The sequence below is a fragment of the Lissotriton vulgaris genome, chromosome 6, assembly GCF_964263255.1.
Source record: "Lissotriton vulgaris chromosome 6, aLisVul1.2, whole genome shotgun sequence".
NCBI lineage: Eukaryota > Metazoa > Chordata > Amphibia > Caudata > Salamandridae > Lissotriton > Lissotriton vulgaris.
Window position 1 is genome coordinate 310600991 of NC_141694.1, and position 16802 is coordinate 310617792.

Sequence of the window (16802 nt, forward strand, 5' to 3'; positions counted from 1 at the left end):
TAGGAGTTTCCTGAAAAATCGATTTTTGGGGCTACTCTGAGGAGAGGACCAGAGAGTTGGGCCTTGATCTCTGATGGATCGTTCTCCGTGTTTCTTTCTCTTTAATGTTTATTGATTGAGCTCTTACTTCATAGCGGACTGGAGATTCCTGGGGCCTTATTTATGAAGGCCTTGCGTCAGTTTTGCGCCGCCGCAATGCATCACTTTTGCACTTACAGATACGTCAGAAATACTGACGTATCTGTAACTCCTTGCAACATGATGCATCATACATTAAATATGACGCATCAGGAATGTCGCAAGGAGTGCGCAGTGAAAAGTGACGCATCGCTGTTTTCACGCAGCGATGCGTCACTTTTCATAAATGAGGCCCCTGGTTCAGATGGTGCCCAGGGGGAGGAGGGACTATATGTGCCATCAAGTGCACTTTAAAGTTAATTTTCTCCTCTCCTAGGAGCCAGTGAAGCATATTCCATGCTTAATGTGGTAATACAGAGGTTTATACAAAATCTTGTCTTGTTTTTTCAAAATTCCTCCTGAAAATCCCTCATATAACATATTGCAGTAGTCCATCTTGCCATTTATACAAGATGGAGTAAGGGTAGAATATTCTGGTGCATGCATAGCTACAGATGTACACCTTTATTCACAGATTTGATTTGGGTGGCTAAAAATATTTTGATTTAAAATACAATGACTAGGGGGCATATTACCAACAACTAGGGATAATTATCGCTATGTTGGCTTAGCGGCAATATTTTTATCGCCGAGCTGCGGCGATTTTTATCGCTTAGGAACCTTGCTATTATCAAGGTTTATCTCCTAAGTGATAAAAATCGGCCGAAATGCATGAATATCGCTGAAAAGTCAGTGATATTCATGCATTACCGAGCTAATGCTCTTAGCCATGTTATCCACCAACCATTGGATAACATGGCTAAGGACTGCTCAGGGGCAGGTGCTAGCTATGTTAGCGACTGTTTCCAGTCGCTAACATCTTGGCACGCCCACTTTGCATGTCATTAGTGATAAATTTCACTGACATGCAAAGCGGGGCCCAAGATGGTCACTATCTCCAACTAGCTGTCGCTAACTGGTGTTAGCGACAGCTAGGTAATAGGGAGATAATTTTATCTCCGCTTTCTTGGCTTTTAAAGCCATAAAAGCGGAGACAACCCCCCTTGATAATATGCCCCTAGGTTTTTTAACGTTCGTCATTGTACAGGGAGGACTTCCCAGGGTTAGAGGTCATTTGAAAGAGATGGAGATCTGGTCTTTTCTGCCAAACTCAATGATTTTAGTCTTTGCTCTATTCAAATATGGAAATTGTTTCTTGAAACCAGTCGTATATGTATATACAACAGGTTAAGACTTTATTCCAGCCTTTCTCCGTTGTGTATCTACGTGGGGTTGACATACATTTGAAAGTCTACAGCAAACCGTCTTAGGGTGTGTGCTCGGGACACAAGAATAATTTTAACAGTAATACTGAGTCTTGAGGGTCCTTATGTGACACTTTCTGAGCAAGTGGTGTTGCAGACTCGATGCATACTTTTTGGCAGCAATCACTGAGGAAAATATAGGACCTTTTTTAGGGCCCTCCTGATGATCCATACCCATTGCTTAGGCCCCCTTGTTACTGTTATATGGTATATTGCATCACATTCAGCAGAGACAAAGAATGATCCAACACAAATGCTATAAGAATTTCCTCTCTAAGGGTTAGAATCCGGACTGGTGATTCTGTTTGTGGTAGCTCAGGGGGACTAGCAGCCTGATTCATGAAAGACCCGTTTTGCGAGTCTTTAATAGCGATTCATAAGGAATCGCTATTACAGGCTCGCAAAACGGGATTCAGGTAGGAATCGCCAAAAAAAATGCGATTCCTACATATCCCTTATTTGCGATTAGCAAATTGCTAATCGCAAATAAGGAATAACTCCCCATTCATTCCTATGGGCCAAAAGGCCCATAGGAATGAATGGGGAGTATTCCTTATTTGCGATTAGCAATTAGCTAATCGCAAATAAGATCGCGATTTAAAGGGTGCCAGGGGTGTCCAAAGGACACCCTGTAGCACCCCTTAAATGAAAATTTGAACAGGTGTTGCGCACACACATGTCCAAAGGACATGTGTGTGTGCAACATGCAACTTAGAAAAATGCTTTTAAAAGCATTTTTCTAAGTTTTCGCTATTTACCACGAGGTTTGACCTCGCGGTAAATAGGTGGCCGAAATTGCGAATTCGCAATTTTAAAATGGATGATGAATTGCATTTAAGGAATCTCAAATAGAGATTCCTTAAATTTAATTCCTCGCAAAATTGCGAAATCGCTATTAGCGATTTTTGCATTTGGGATGATGAATCCCAAATGCAAAAATCGCACTCGCAAAGGGCCAGATTCTCAGATTCTGGCCCTTTGTGAGCGCAAATCAGCTTGATGAATCAGGCTGCTAATCCAGAAGTATGAATTGCATGATGACTAGAAGGAACAGGACCTGAAAGAGGACCAAAACTGGGAAGTACAGGGGCTTGCAGATCTAGAGGATCAGGAACGAGGGGAGTAGGGAACCGGACCAGGAGGGATAGTTCAGGGTTGTTGGACTTTGCCCTTCTGACAGGTTCACCCCTGAACTTTTTGCCTTTTAATGTTACCTAAGTATAGTGATTTCTGGTCTTTGCGCACTTTGAAACTGTGTCCTAGTGTAAAGCGTGTGCGCTCTCTGAGTGCGTGTGTGAGATTGGCCTGCCCTCCCATAGGAATGCATGGGGGATATGTGTGTGTAGATGGTAGTTCCTGATGTGTGGGGAGTGCAGGGTCGAGTTTGGTATGTGCGGACTCGTGAGATTGAATGCTGCGCGATGATGTGTGCAGATTTAATGTGTCCAGTGTGGAAGTGCCACTTCTAGAAGTTGGCATTTCTGTGCAGTTAATGTGAATTGACTGTCTGGCTTGTGATTGGCTGGAGCTGGCTGGTGTGCCTGGCTCCAGGAGTCAGGATGGGTCTGCCCCGGTGGTGAATGGAGAGATCTGCATGTTGATGGGAGGGAGGAGTGCACCTGGGACCTGAATAGGGCTGGGCCTTCCCTCCACAATGCTGGCTCCACCCCCTGTGGTGTGTCTGATGTCCCTGACCCATCCTGTGAATAGGGAGATGGGTTGAGCAAAACAAAGTGCTCAAGAACCAGTTGCATCTGTTTCGCCTCTTGCCTGCACCTTTGACAACAAAGGAAATATGTGTATAAAAAGAGGCTGTGACCTCAGGTAAAATGTTCTTGTTTCCTGACTTGAATCTACCAGGGGCGTGCTGCTGCTGGGGCCCAGGGGAAAGCTTGCCTCCCTGGGCCCTGCCCAGCCCCTGGATGCCCTGGAGACTGGAGGACTTCTTTTTTCTGGGACCCCCTTTGCTTTACTTGCCATTCCCAGGACCTTGGACAGACTTCATGCAGCCCTCCTGCGCCTGGGAGTGCTTTTCTTTTTATACCAGGTCCTCTGGTTACATCTAGAGCCTGGGGAGTGCTATGTTAGCTTGGCAGCGCTGAGCTGCTCTCTGTACTGAGGGAATCCCCGGTGTAGGGATTCCCCCAAATTTGCCCGCTGATTTGATTGTGCCATGTGCGCAGGTGCCCACCCTGCATCTTCGATTTATTTTTATATAATTATTTACGGGTGCCACCCCGTTTTATATGCACCTTAACGGGTGCCCACCCCGTTTCTACTTTTATTTTGTACTTCGAGGGTGCCTACCCCTCGTTATTGTCCCCGAAAAGAGATTGCAGCCGCGGCAAAGCCGGAAGTCAGGCACTGTAGTGCCTGATGGTGGGCGGGACTTCTGGTTTTGAGAGGAAGTCCCGCCCGCCGCCGCGAGAAGAAGCAAAGCCGGCCGAGCCATGGCCTCCCGCGGCCCAGGGCTCCCGTGAGTTAGGCAGAGCCCCGGGCCGCCGGCAGAACCCAGCACCAGTGTTGCGGGGCTCCAATGCGGTGGAGGGAGCCCCGGCGACAGAGAGCCCTGCAGGCCTGCACCGAGCACAAGGAGGAGCCCCGCCAGAGACGAGCGACCCGGTGAGTGTCCTGGGAGCTCCGGGCGTGTGTTGGTGCCTGTGTAAGGCACAGCGTCAGGGGTGCATTCAGGGCGGCCCCGGATGGCAGTGGGCCACCCCAACACTTTAATAATGATTTCCCCGAGCCTCAGATGGCTCCAACAATTGGGGAATTTCTTTTCCTGAGTGGGGCCAGGGGCAGTGTCAAGCCCCCAGTTATTCTCCGAGCCCGTGGGCTCCAACGATGGTCATACCTATTTGAGGGCCCCAGTGCTAGGGGGCACACTTAATTTCTAGAGCCTGTGACTCCAACATTTAGCCCCTTTTGGCCTGAGGGCCATGAAGGCACATGCCTGGTTGTTGAGGGGGCACAATTAGTTGTTTCATGAGCCAGATGGCTCCTGGGGACACCTTACTGTTAGAGCCAGATAGCTCAGTTTGGCGCAGTCTTTGTTCAGAGGGCCCATGTCGCAGTTTGCTTCACAGCTGCCCAGCAAGTAGTGGGCAGCTGCACAGTTTAGGTTTTCCTTCCTAGGGACATGAGTTTGGACTCATGAGTGGGACGCACTCCTTCGCCCCTACTTTGGCCTTCCACAGCTGCACAGCACTTAGTGCCAGCTGCAGCGTTTAGGCCCTGTTCTTGCCCTCAGCTGCCCAGCAAGTAGTGGGCAGCTGCAACGTTTAGGTTTTGGCGCAGTGGCGCAAACTGGACCTTAATGTGATTTATGTACTACTTTTTGGGTGTTAGGAAATGTACCGTGTGTAGTATGTTTTGCACACCCTGTCTTGATATCCCTAGATTTGATAGGAGGTTGTTTTTACTTTTTAGGTATGTTAGGGAGATTGTACTTCCCTGAGTGATTTCCGCCCCTAGTGTAAGGTTTTACTTAGGTGGTGAGGGTCTAATGTAGCTAGACTGATGGGATACTGTGTATGATGGATTTCATGGCACAGACTGTTGCAAGTGCAGTGATTACCAGTGTTTACTAACTGTACGTTCTATGACCTATTTTACTTGTGTGTTTTAGTTCCCCTTTACTAAGTTCACTTTGTGATGATCCTGACAGTGGTCCATGTGGCCCTGTCAGGTGTACATAATCCCTTGTAAATATTGTCCGTGCCAGTTGGCACAATGTATATGGTGTGATTACTATCTGATGTGTTTTGATGATACAATGGCTATTTTTGATAAAATCTTGTGTGGAGTTCCTTTTGTGGGGGGCCTGGGATGTTGTTGCTGGTGGGTGCGTGCGCAAATGCTTAACTTACAATGCCTCCGGGATCAGCCTTACTGCTCGTGTCACGTTGCCAAGGGGGTGAGCAGGGGTTATCTTTGGAGTGTAACTTCCTTGCCCTAACTAGAGTGGTGGTCTCTGCCTGGCTTTGGCGCATGCCTCAGCCAACCAGAAATCCCATTTCTAACACTGGAAGGCAGCGGAAGGATGAGGACTTGTGTTTGCGCAGTACCACTGTGACAACTGGCTCCACTACAAAACTCTGCATTTTAGATAGTCACATGGAAAGGGATTATTATTTTTAAGTTGGTTCTTAATGTCATTTCCTTGGAAATGTGTTTATTGTGCACTGTGAGTTAGGTGTCACTAGCTCGGGAGGATAGATTATCCCCTAAGTGCAGTGTGAGTTTTCTGGATTCACCAGTAAGGGTGGGATCCAGTGGAGGCAGCGAAAATGTGTCCAGTGCATGTGTTCCCCGTCCCATTCCCAGAGTGTGGTACCTGGTGCTCAGTAAGAGGGGTGCAGGTTGAGATTCAGGGACAGTAGATACTGTCTCACCGGTCTGGGGGGGTGTGTGTGGATGAGTCGATGGACCAGGATGATGATGATGATGAGTTGGAGAAGGAGGAAGGTCTGGAGGGGGGAGAATGACATGGAGGAGGATGGGGAGGAGAGGAGGAAACAGAGATGGATGAGGATACCAAACAGGACAACGAGGTAGTTGTGATTCAAGTCCGCTTTTTTATGGATAGGCACTTAATTACAGAGACTGTATGAAATGAAATGATTATTACTGTATAGAGAACATTATTTTTTCAGCATGTGTAAATCAGTGCGCAACCCCCCTAACTATCATAAAATGAAGTCAGTGTGTGACCAATTAAGTAAACCAGGACAGCCCAAACATCAAATTTGTTTGCAATCTAGTTTCTGGAGAGCAACTTGTCAAAAACCTGACATAGGCTGACTGTCAATAGCTCAATTGCTCATGACCCCACTTCTCATGACTCTGCCCCTCATCACTACATTCACTTCCTGCTACAACCAGTTTATTGGATTGCGGGGTAAACATTTTTTTTTCATTTTCAGCTCTGCTTTGAAGAGATATGTAGGTAAGCTGTATGGACAGCATAGCGGTCCACCTTTGGTGTAGGGGATAAAACATTAAATGGTAAAGAATCCCTACCTCCCTCATTTGGATATTTGCATGTTATGTTATGCGATTTTATATAGTGCACAGCTGCTCAGGCAAAGGGGCGTCCCAGTGCTGAAGCAGAAAACTGCAGAACAATAGACAACAGAAGCAGCCTACAGGGGAAGAAAGGGGTGAGTTTTGATAGCCTTATGGAAAGCCAGGTAGTGTTTCATACTGCGAATGGCGATGGAGAGCATATTCCAAAGTTTGGCTGCCAATACACAGAAGGAGTGTCCACCAGCACGAGCCCTCCTCGCAGGCGGAACAACCGCCAGATGCAAGCCCATAGACCGGAGTTGGCGAGAGGGCGTGTATAGTGTAAGCAGATTGGTCAAGATGTCTGGAGAGGAGAGATTTAACATTTTGAAATACATACAGAGGATCTTGAACTCTAAGCGTTTAGCCACAAGCAACCAATGTAGCCGATGGATAGCACTGGATTTGGGGCAGGTCCTGGGCAGACCCAACAGGGTTCTAGCCGCAGCATTCTGGACCCTTTGCAGTCTTGTAATTTCCGCCTTATTGGCTTCCAAGTAGAGTTATTGGCATTGACCTGTATGAGTCTAGGAACAAACATAATGCATCAGTACAAAACAAAATCCCTTGTCCGATCTCAACCAAACATGAATGTGATAATGTGAAAAGATCTCTGCAGTTCAGTTGTTCTAAACCATCACCACAATGCTCTGCACTACTTGAACTGCAAGTAGGCTCAAGCTTTGTCTTCATTTTATTAGAGTTTCTGCTGTTTGTCTTACCAATGCGTCATAGGCCTTCAGAAAACCCCAGTGCTCCTCCCTGTGAAAAGAGAATTCAATGAATAGTTAATCCTTTTTAGGTAATTTAGAAGAAAGGTGCTTTACAATCGACAAATGCATGTTATAACTTGAAAAATATTACATTTTGCAAATTTTGATCAGATATTATACTTCATCATAGGAATCCCATTTTAAGCAGGAACGATGATTTGAATCACAGACCAGGTTTAACGTGTCTTTTTAATGGTACATAAGAGAGGTGAGAAGGAAGAGGAGGAATTATTCAGGGGCCTTAATGGTATCTGTGTGGGGGGTGGGGTGGAAAACACTTTTGTTACAGGGGGCTGATATTGCAGCACTGTTGAGAAACCAGACCCCAGAAGCAAAAACAGCCCCAACCGGTACAAAACTGGCCCCACCCTTCCGGCCCACTGGGTTATTGGTGGGGGCAAATGTAGGTTTGCCACTGGCAATATGGCCACTAACACATGGTAGGACTCAGCATAGGTCTTAGAAAATTATTCCTATGCTCAACTCTTGTTAACGTGGCTGTGAGCAGACAGGCTTAACTTCAAAGACAGGTATGTAAAGCTTTAAAAAACACAATTTCAGTAAATAATCAAGACACAACACATAATAAAAATCCAACACCAATTTATAAAAATAGGAACTATTTTATCTTTAAAATGACACCAAAATGAAAAAAAATCCAAAGTAGGGAACCGGAGATCTGAATTTTATAGCACTTAGAAGATTATCGAGCCATATTGTGATACCTGCTCGCGATAGACCGGGCCAAAGTCAAAGTTTCAGGCTGGGCGCGATGGAGCCCTGAGCGGCTACAGCTCGCGGCAGGTCCCAGTCTCAATTTCTACCTTCACACTTAGAAACTTTTCTGGAGCTTTTCTTCTTGAGGTCCCTCGAAGCTCCCAGCCAGTCCGGATTCAGTAAGGGTTCTCCGGCTTGAATTGTGACGAGGTTCTGGTCAACTTCCCTGGAGCGGACTTAGAAAATTTCTCAAGATCGCTTCAGTGGGGCAACTCAGAAATCAAGGCCAGCACGCGATGGAAGGCCTGGCTCTTGCGGTTGCTCCCGGTCACCTTTTCTACAAGCGGACTTAGAAACTTTTCTGGAGCTTTTTCTCGTGGGGTCTCTCGATGTTCCTCATGTAGCCGGATCCGGTGAGGGTTCACCAGCTTCAGTTTTCTTCTAGTCCCGGTCAATCTCTGGAAGTTGGAGTGATGGAGCTTTTAGAGGGACATACCTGGTTGGCTTGGCCGCTCGCGGTTGAAGGCAGGCGGCCTTGCTGGCCAGGTTGAGTCGGTCCCTCTATAGAGCTTTTTTCACAGTTGGTACAAAGTTCTCCAAACTTCTTGAACTTCTTCCTGAAATTCCTCAAGGGGTCCCAAAGTGTCTCATACTCACTCCAAAGGTCTGGAAGCTCCAAGATGGTCCATGAAAGTTGAGGACTTCAGTTCCCACAATCCACTGGTACAAACCCTTACAAATCCACTGATGGTTCTCCTGTAGCTTTCAGGGAGTCCACTCTTTAGTTCTTTTCCAGCAAGATAATCAACAGGGCTGTAGTTTCAGATGGTGCAGTCTTCAGAGGTCAGGCCTTAGAAATCTTTGCACAGCAACACTTCTCAACAGGGCACTTCTTGCTTCAGTAAGTTTAAAGTAGCAGATCTGGAGGGCACTGCCCCTCTCAGACCCTTATTCCAAGTTCTCTGGGTCAGGCAGGAAGTCACTTCTGAACAATGTGAGCAGGGTAACTCCTCAAAAGTATGACCAAATCCTGTAGAGTGTGGCATTATTTTGTCCCAAATCCATAATGGCTGATTTTCCAGCAAGGAGGTAAGAGCTGGCTAAACACACCCCTAGGATGGCTAATTTACTTGGACTCTCCCCTGCATCTGCTCATACCTTCCCTAATCCTATCATCTGCTTAAGGTGGGAAGTTCAGAGCTGTAAATGCCAATGGTCTCTACTCTCCCCGTTGAAGAGCAAATGGCTTTCTTCAGGACCAGTGTATTATGAGGATCCCTAACTGTGTTACGTCTGGAACTGAACATTACTTGTGCAATCAAATCCTGTGTACGTGCATGTTAATCATGTTTTTTATTGTGCATGCCTTAAGATTTAATTCAATGATAAGGAACTTCCTCAATAGCGTATCTGCAAAATTAAGAGAGACTCAATTAATAATTGCTATTTAATACATTGTGTATTCGTGGTCACTCATGATAAGCACTAGAGTCATTTCTGTAAGTGAAAACCACATAGTTATCCATACAGTGGCTTGTTTGCTAGTACGATAAGCTTTAACCTGAAAAAAGGACCCCCAACGTGCTTTTGTATTCGGGTGAGAACAACAAACAGCAGTGAAGAAAAAGGGCCTCCAAAGGGCTTTTGTATTCGGGTGAGAACAACAAACAGCAGTGAACATAACGTGTTTGCATGCAACCGTCCAACTGTACTTTTATGTTGGGTCTCTAGTTCCTCATAGAGGATTAGAGGTGGGCGGACACTATTGTCACCATCTGAAAGAGAGAACGCATAAATAATAGAAGCTGTAGGGTTACCAAAATCAATTATGTAGCAGTAAGAGCCTCCTTCTCCCTCCAGACTTACTTCGTCAAGAAACCTTTGCCAGCTGAGAACCTTAATTGTGTACTTGCGGAAGAAACTACTTAACTGTCTTCCGGGTCTCATTGCATGACTGTCAGTCTTAGGAACTAATGTCCAGAGTCGTTCTTGCCGTTCTGTGTGACAATAGAGCTGAATGTTGGAAATTGTACATCAAGAGTCCTACCGCCCGATTCATCAATGTTAATAGCGCTCGCAAAGGGCCAGATTCTGAGAATCTGGCCCTTTGCGAGTGCGATTTTTGCATTTGGGATTCAACATCCCAAATGCAAAAATCACTATTTGCTAATTCGCATATTTGCGAGGATTTACATTTAAGGAATCTCTATTTGAGATTCCTTAAATGTAATTCATCATCCATTTTACAATTGCGAAATCGCAATTTCGGGCCGCAATTTACCGCGAGGTCAAACCTCGTGGTAAATTGCGAAAACTCAGAAAAATGCATTTAAATGCATTTTTCTGAGTTGCACGTTACACACAGACATGTCCTTTGGACATGTGTGTGTGCAACACCTGTGTTAATTTCCATTGCAGGGGTGCTACAGGGTGTCCTTTGGACGCCCCTGGCACCCTTGTACTCGCAATCTCATTTGCGATTAGCTAATTGCTAATCGCAAATGAGGAATGACTCCCCATGCATTCCTATGGGCCTTTTGGCCCATAGGAATGCATGGGGAGTTATTCCTTATTTGCGATTAGCAATTAGCTAATCGCAAATAAGGAATCAGTGAGAATCGCAATTAATATTGCGATTCCTACATGAATACCGTTTTGCGAGTCTCAAATAGCGATTCCTTATGATTCGCTATTTGAGCCTCGCAAAACGGCCCGTTCATGAATCAGGCTGCTAATCTCATAGTAATGTGAATGTTAGGAACCCATTTCCTTACTGCTTGTTAAGTGTCGGTTTTTAAACCATCCAAAACAGCATAATGTTCAATTATTTCTGGGCAAATAATCTTATTGAGGGGCGTTCGTCCCTGTTGCACTATGACGGGCCAAGATGATATAACATGTAGAAGCACTAGGGTATAACAAGGAGCCCACAGAGTTTACTGGTTGCTATAAATGTTGCTCCAGGGGTTATGATCATTCAAGCCTTCTTTATGAGTTGATAACATGTAAATCCATTGTTGTTCCTTTCCTGAATAGCACTCTGAAGGGATTTTTTATATTGATATCCAGTTTTTCATTAACTACCCATTTCAATGCATTTATGGAGAGCCTCTTTCCTATTAAATAATCTGGATTCTTTGGGGTTGTCCTTTTACACTTTATATTGCTACAATATTCATGTATCCAGGTCTTTACCATTCTTCCAGTCATTCCAATGTAATGAACGAAAGTTCACTGTATCCAGCATTCAGAAAGCCACTGGCATCTCCTTAGTAGACATACTAGTGTGGTGAGGCGTTGCACCTACCTAACCTAGTGGGAACTAAACTCTCTGAGGTTGGAGAAAGGGTGTGTTATACCCTTAACTACCCAACCCTAAATTCAGTAGAACTTACTTATTCTAAGATATATTATACATGCCTGGTGTCAGTGATACTTTTTCAATTATTCAACATAAGGATTTATCTGGTAAAACATTGTAGGCTTGAATCCCAACCACTGCACACCAAAGTGAGAAGCTGGGATGGTTTATGTAACTGGCCACCTTGCACCAGTCCAGACAACCCTCATGGTGATTTAAGAGGTCTTACACAACCTTAGAAAGCTCCCTAAGTGGTAGCTTTGGAGAGCAGCCTTCAGGCTTAGTCAAGAAGGTGTGTAAAGCAGCTTGTTTTACCAGAATGCAATCTTATAGTACAGATTAAGTGAAAAATAACCACACAAGGTATTTATATAAATATGTATTTATTATAAAATACTCTCTAAGACATACACATATCTCCTACCCGGAGATATGCACAATGCACACAATACTTTGCAAAGAAATACAATAAATAGTACGTACTACACAGTGGACCCCATGGGGGGACCAAATCTTATACCAAGAAAGTGGTATAAGAACCAAGACCCGAGTCAAGACAATGTCAAGAGGATGCAGAAGTGCAGGGGACCCAAGGAACCACCCAAAGTGAGTGACTAGGAACAGCACATAGAGCATGCATAGTGTGAGAACACAATCGCCTGCTTCGTACAACTCTACGTGTAAGTGTCGGTTGGATTTGTAAAGTTTAAGGACCCTTTGATTTTTAAAGATTAAGGACCCTTCCCAGGGGACCCTGAAGAAACCCAGTGGAAGACAGAAGGTTGGAGAGCCACCCCTTCCATGGAAAAACTAGCACCCACGTTACCTATACCAGGAAAGCCGGGTGCATAAGTGTGAAGTGGTGTCGGAAACCAAAGTCGAACGAAATGAAGGACTTCAGGTAAGTGCCGCTGCTGAAAAGGGAGAAAGTGTCCGGTGGAATCTGAAGGGGGATTCTAGATGAGAAGTACCTGCAAGCAGAGGGGACAGAGTCTATGTCACTCAGGAGTAACCAGGAGACTTGGAAGTCCAATGTCCTCCGTTGTGGGGTGTTGCAGGAGAGTTGACAAGGGCCTTGACTCTGCAGCTGTGAGGACCAGGCGATGCTGAGGAAGAGCAGGAGCTGTGCATGAGATGTCCCAAGAAGGATGTTGAGTGGTGAGGGGTTGGTGTCCGGCGGGCGCACCAAAAAGCCTTGGCAAATGCAAACAATGCAGGAGAAGAAGAAGCAATGTCCAGGGGTCTCACCACAAGCAGGGGAGTCAGGGCAGGCCCCGAGCAATCAGGGGAGCCCAAGGTAAGCAAAGGTGGCACTCAAATGGACACACAGGCCGGAGGCACTGGAGTCGCGAGAGGACCTCAAGCAGCTCACCAAAAGATGCAGGCCATGATGCACACGATGTGGTGTGGCAGAAGATTCTGGTCACAAGAGGTGCTCGAGGTTGGGGCTACGTGGAGCCCAAAGATCTCCTTGGAAGGAAGTCAACAAGCCTTTGCAACTGCAAGTTGACGTGGTGCACAGGGGTTTGGTTATTGCAACCCCCATGAGGGATACTGGCCTCAAACTACGTGAGAGGGCAGGGAAGGCCTCAGAAGCTGTGAAAAACCACCACCTGTGTTGCAAACCCTTTTGGAAACCGGAGGAGCTCAAGATCAGCAGACCAGTCAACTTAGTTGCAGTGCCTGCGAATGCAGGGGAGTGACTCCATCACTCCAAGGGAGATGCCTTCAGGTTTGTTTGATGCCCACAGGCCTTGGAAGGGTCCTGTATGGTGCACAGGCACAGACGATGCAGCAGACTGGAAGGGAGATGAAGTCGAGTCCAAACGAAGTCCAGCGAAGTCCAGAGTGCCCAGACGGTAGAGGAAGAAGTGGTGTCTGATCTGAATCTTATCCCACGACGAATCTAGGGACCTACCCGCAGGTAAGCCTTTAAATACCCTAGGGAAAGGGTTGGGATGATTTAGGGGACCATCCCAGGGAAGGGTCTGGACCGGGTGGAGGTTACTTCCGTGTCCTTTGTCCAATTTTGTGCCAGACCGGAAGCCAACGGCTCCCAGGACTGATTTGAACTGGACTAAGCTTGGGGACGCCACAAGTGTCCCACATGCAGACTGAGTGGCGCTGGCAAGCGTACCCACCCTGCCCCAATACCCTAAAATCATGTCTGGGAGGTGGTCACACCTCCCTGTGACAGGATGCCTATTGTTCTGCCTTCCCATGCTCGAGCTTGGCTCAGCAGCAGGAGAGCAGAATCGTGTCTCAGGTTGGCAGCAACCATTTTGTGCTGTCCTTGTCTGGAAGACTGGCACCAGGGACATGGAGAGCCTAACGGAGGGCTCTTCCACTGCTTGGAATCATACACCACACTGTTTACTGTGTGGGGGTATGATTCCAACATGTTTGATATCAAATATGATAGGATTAGTCGCATCCAGTTTCGGGATGGTCATCGCGTAATTACGCGGTGCCCATCTATATGATATATGGTTGCTTCGCTGACAATTCGGGAGAATTGACTCCGTAGGCTGCAGGGGTGTCCTGGTCATGCAGGGGCTCCCTCTCACTTAGAACCAAGAGCCCTGCCTTCAGGATTGTAAAGGCTTGCTATAGGGGTGATTTATAGGTTTAATTGCAGTGACCATGGCTAGAGGATTCCTATATCTTCAGTAAGTAGGGATAGAACCAGCTTACACAGACTACAATGGCAGGCCTGTAAATTAATTTTGAATGGTCTCCCATGGGTGGCATAATGCAGGCTTCAGCCCTTAGGGGACCTCTGGGGTACCTTTGCCCTGGGTACCTTAGTATCATATACTAGGGAATTATAAGGGTACCCCAGTATCCAATCCGGGATGTACCTAAGTACTGAACATTACAATTCAGGAAGAAAGTAGATAGACTGGGGCCCTGATTGACCAGTTAGACTAGTCAATAACAGCTTAGCACCAGGTCAAAAAGTGGGAGTAACCGTGCAGAAGGATCCTACCTTCCGACACTCAGGTCCTCAAGATGCCTTGGGGCATATTTACAAAACAATGTCGGAGTGCTGTGATATGCCAAATTTGGGCAAGCCGCGCTCCGACATTTTTAAAATGCAGGGGTGCGCCTTATTGAGAAAAATACGCCGCACCCCTGTGTTTCCCCTAGTACTGGCGCAAAAAAAATACATATTGCCAGCACAGGTACCCTGCTGCCATGTTGGAAGGGTGCCTTTGCTGCAGGGGTGATTCCTGCACATAAACATTCAATAATGGAGATTTGCTCTTACTATGTGTGCTGCAGAATGCAACACACATCAAAAGATCAAAAAACATGGAGAAATAATTATTTCTTCTTGTTACGCCACCCTAAGACCAGGTATTCGATGGCCTTAATTTTTGGCACTTCCCCAGCCTTGTAAATCTGGGGCAGCTTAAAAAAGCAGTGAGTGTTGCGGTGGAACGCCCACTGCAACACCCAATGCACAGTACTGTGCCGCAGACGACTTTGGCCGAAAGGGGCATTTTTACAAGGTTAAGTTTGCCACGTTGAGTGGCTTAGTGTCATCTTGTAAATATGGGAACTGCCGCTATGCCACTGAAACATCACAAAATGTGATGCTCTGATGGCGATAGGGGCTTGTAAATATGCCCCTCTGTGTATCTGAGTGGGATCTACGCCATAAAATAGCAGAGCTGTTTGTTCGTATTGTTGAGCGACCCGTCTAAAAGTGCCTGCAGGTATCCCTTGTTTTAAGAATTTGTACTGGGGGAACCTTTGGCAATACTAAAAACATAAACGTTGATGTAAATGGAGTTGCAATGGACTTAGACATCAGAAAAGTCTACGGGGCATATTAGCAAGGAACCTTGTTAAAATTATCGCCGTTTTATCAACAGGAAACTGCAGATAAAACGGCGATAATGGGCTTTCTAATATGCATTATAAAATTCCTATAGAATCCCAGGTTAGATGTGCAGGACATCTAACCTGGGATTCTATAGCAATTCTATAATGCATATTAGCATGCCCATTATAGCCATTTTATCGGCAGTTTCTTGCTGATAAAACGGCGATAATTTTAACGAGGTTCCTTGCTAATATGCCCTCACATGTTTCAGACATAAATGGTCTCCAGTAAGGTCAAATTACTTTCTTCAGGACCAGTGTATTATGAGGATCCCTAACTGTTACGTCTGGGACTGAACATTACTTGTGCAATCAAATCCTGTGTACGTGCATGTTAATCATGTTTTTTATTGTCCATGCCTTAAGATTAAAATCAATGATAAGGAACTTCCTCAATGGTGTATCTGCAAAAATAAGAGAGATTCAATAAATAAATTCTATGTAATAGATTGTGTATTTGTGGCCACTGGCGATAAGCACTACAGTCATTTTTTGTAAGTGAAAACCACAGTTATCCATGCAGTGGCTTGTTTGCTAGTACCTTTAGCTTTAACATGAAAAAAAGGACCCCCAAAGTGCTTTTGTATTCGGGTGAGAACAAAAAACAGCAGTGAACAAATAGGGCCTCCAAAGGGCTTTTGTATCCAGGTGAGAACTACAAACAGCATTGAACAAAATGTGTTTGCATGCAAGTGTCCAACTGTACTTTTATGTTGGGTCTCTAGTTCCTCATAGAGGATTAGAGGTGGGCGGACCCTATTGTCACCCTCTGAAAGAGAGAACGCATAAATAATAGAAGCTGTAGGGTTACCAAAATCAATTATGTACCAGTAAGAGCCTCCAGACTTACTTCTTCAAGAAACCTCGCCAGCTGAGACCTTAATTGTGTACTCTCTGAACTACTTAAGTGTCTTCCGGGTCTCATTGCATGACTGTTAGTCTTAGGAACTAATGTTCAGAGTTGTTATCGCAATTATGTGTGACAATAGAGCTGAATGTTGGAAATTGTACTTCAAGAGCCCTAATCTCATAGTAATGTGAATATCATGAACCCATATCCTTACTGCTTGTTAAGTGTAACTTTTTAAACCATTCAAAACAGCATAATGTTCAATTATTTCTGGGCGAAAATAATCTTATTGAGGGGGTGTTCGTCCCTGTTGCGCTACTCACTGATATGACGGGCCAATATGATATTACGTGTAGATGCACTAAGGTATAACAAGGAGCCCACATAGAGTTCACTGGTTGCTATAAATGTTGCTCCAAGGGATATGATCATTCAAGCCTTCTTTATGAGGTGATAACCTGTAAATCCATCGTTGTCCGTTTTCTGAATAGCACTCTGAAGAGATTTTTTATATTGCCGTCCAGTTTTTCATTAACTACCCATTTCAATGCATTTATGGTGAGCCTCTTTGCTATTAAATATTATCTGGAATGTTTGTGGTTGTCCTTTTACACTTTAAATTGCTACAATATTCATGTATCCAGGGCTTTACCATTCTTCCAGTCATTCCAATGTAATGAAGGCCACACGGGCAGGTGATC

General features: G+C 45.5%; 1 protein-coding gene across 1 annotated transcript in view; it reads right to left on the minus strand.

Moving 5' to 3' along the window:
- Window positions 1-16802, minus strand: part of CIMIP5 (ciliary microtubule inner protein 5) — a 44318-nt gene that overhangs the window by 14467 nt on the left and 13049 nt on the right. Inside the window, exon 2 of the mRNA XM_086925192.1 lies at window positions 7232-7271. Coding sequence (XP_086781318.1) covers window positions 7232-7271 — 40 coding nt within the window. The remainder of the gene's footprint in view (window positions 1-7231; window positions 7272-16802) is intronic.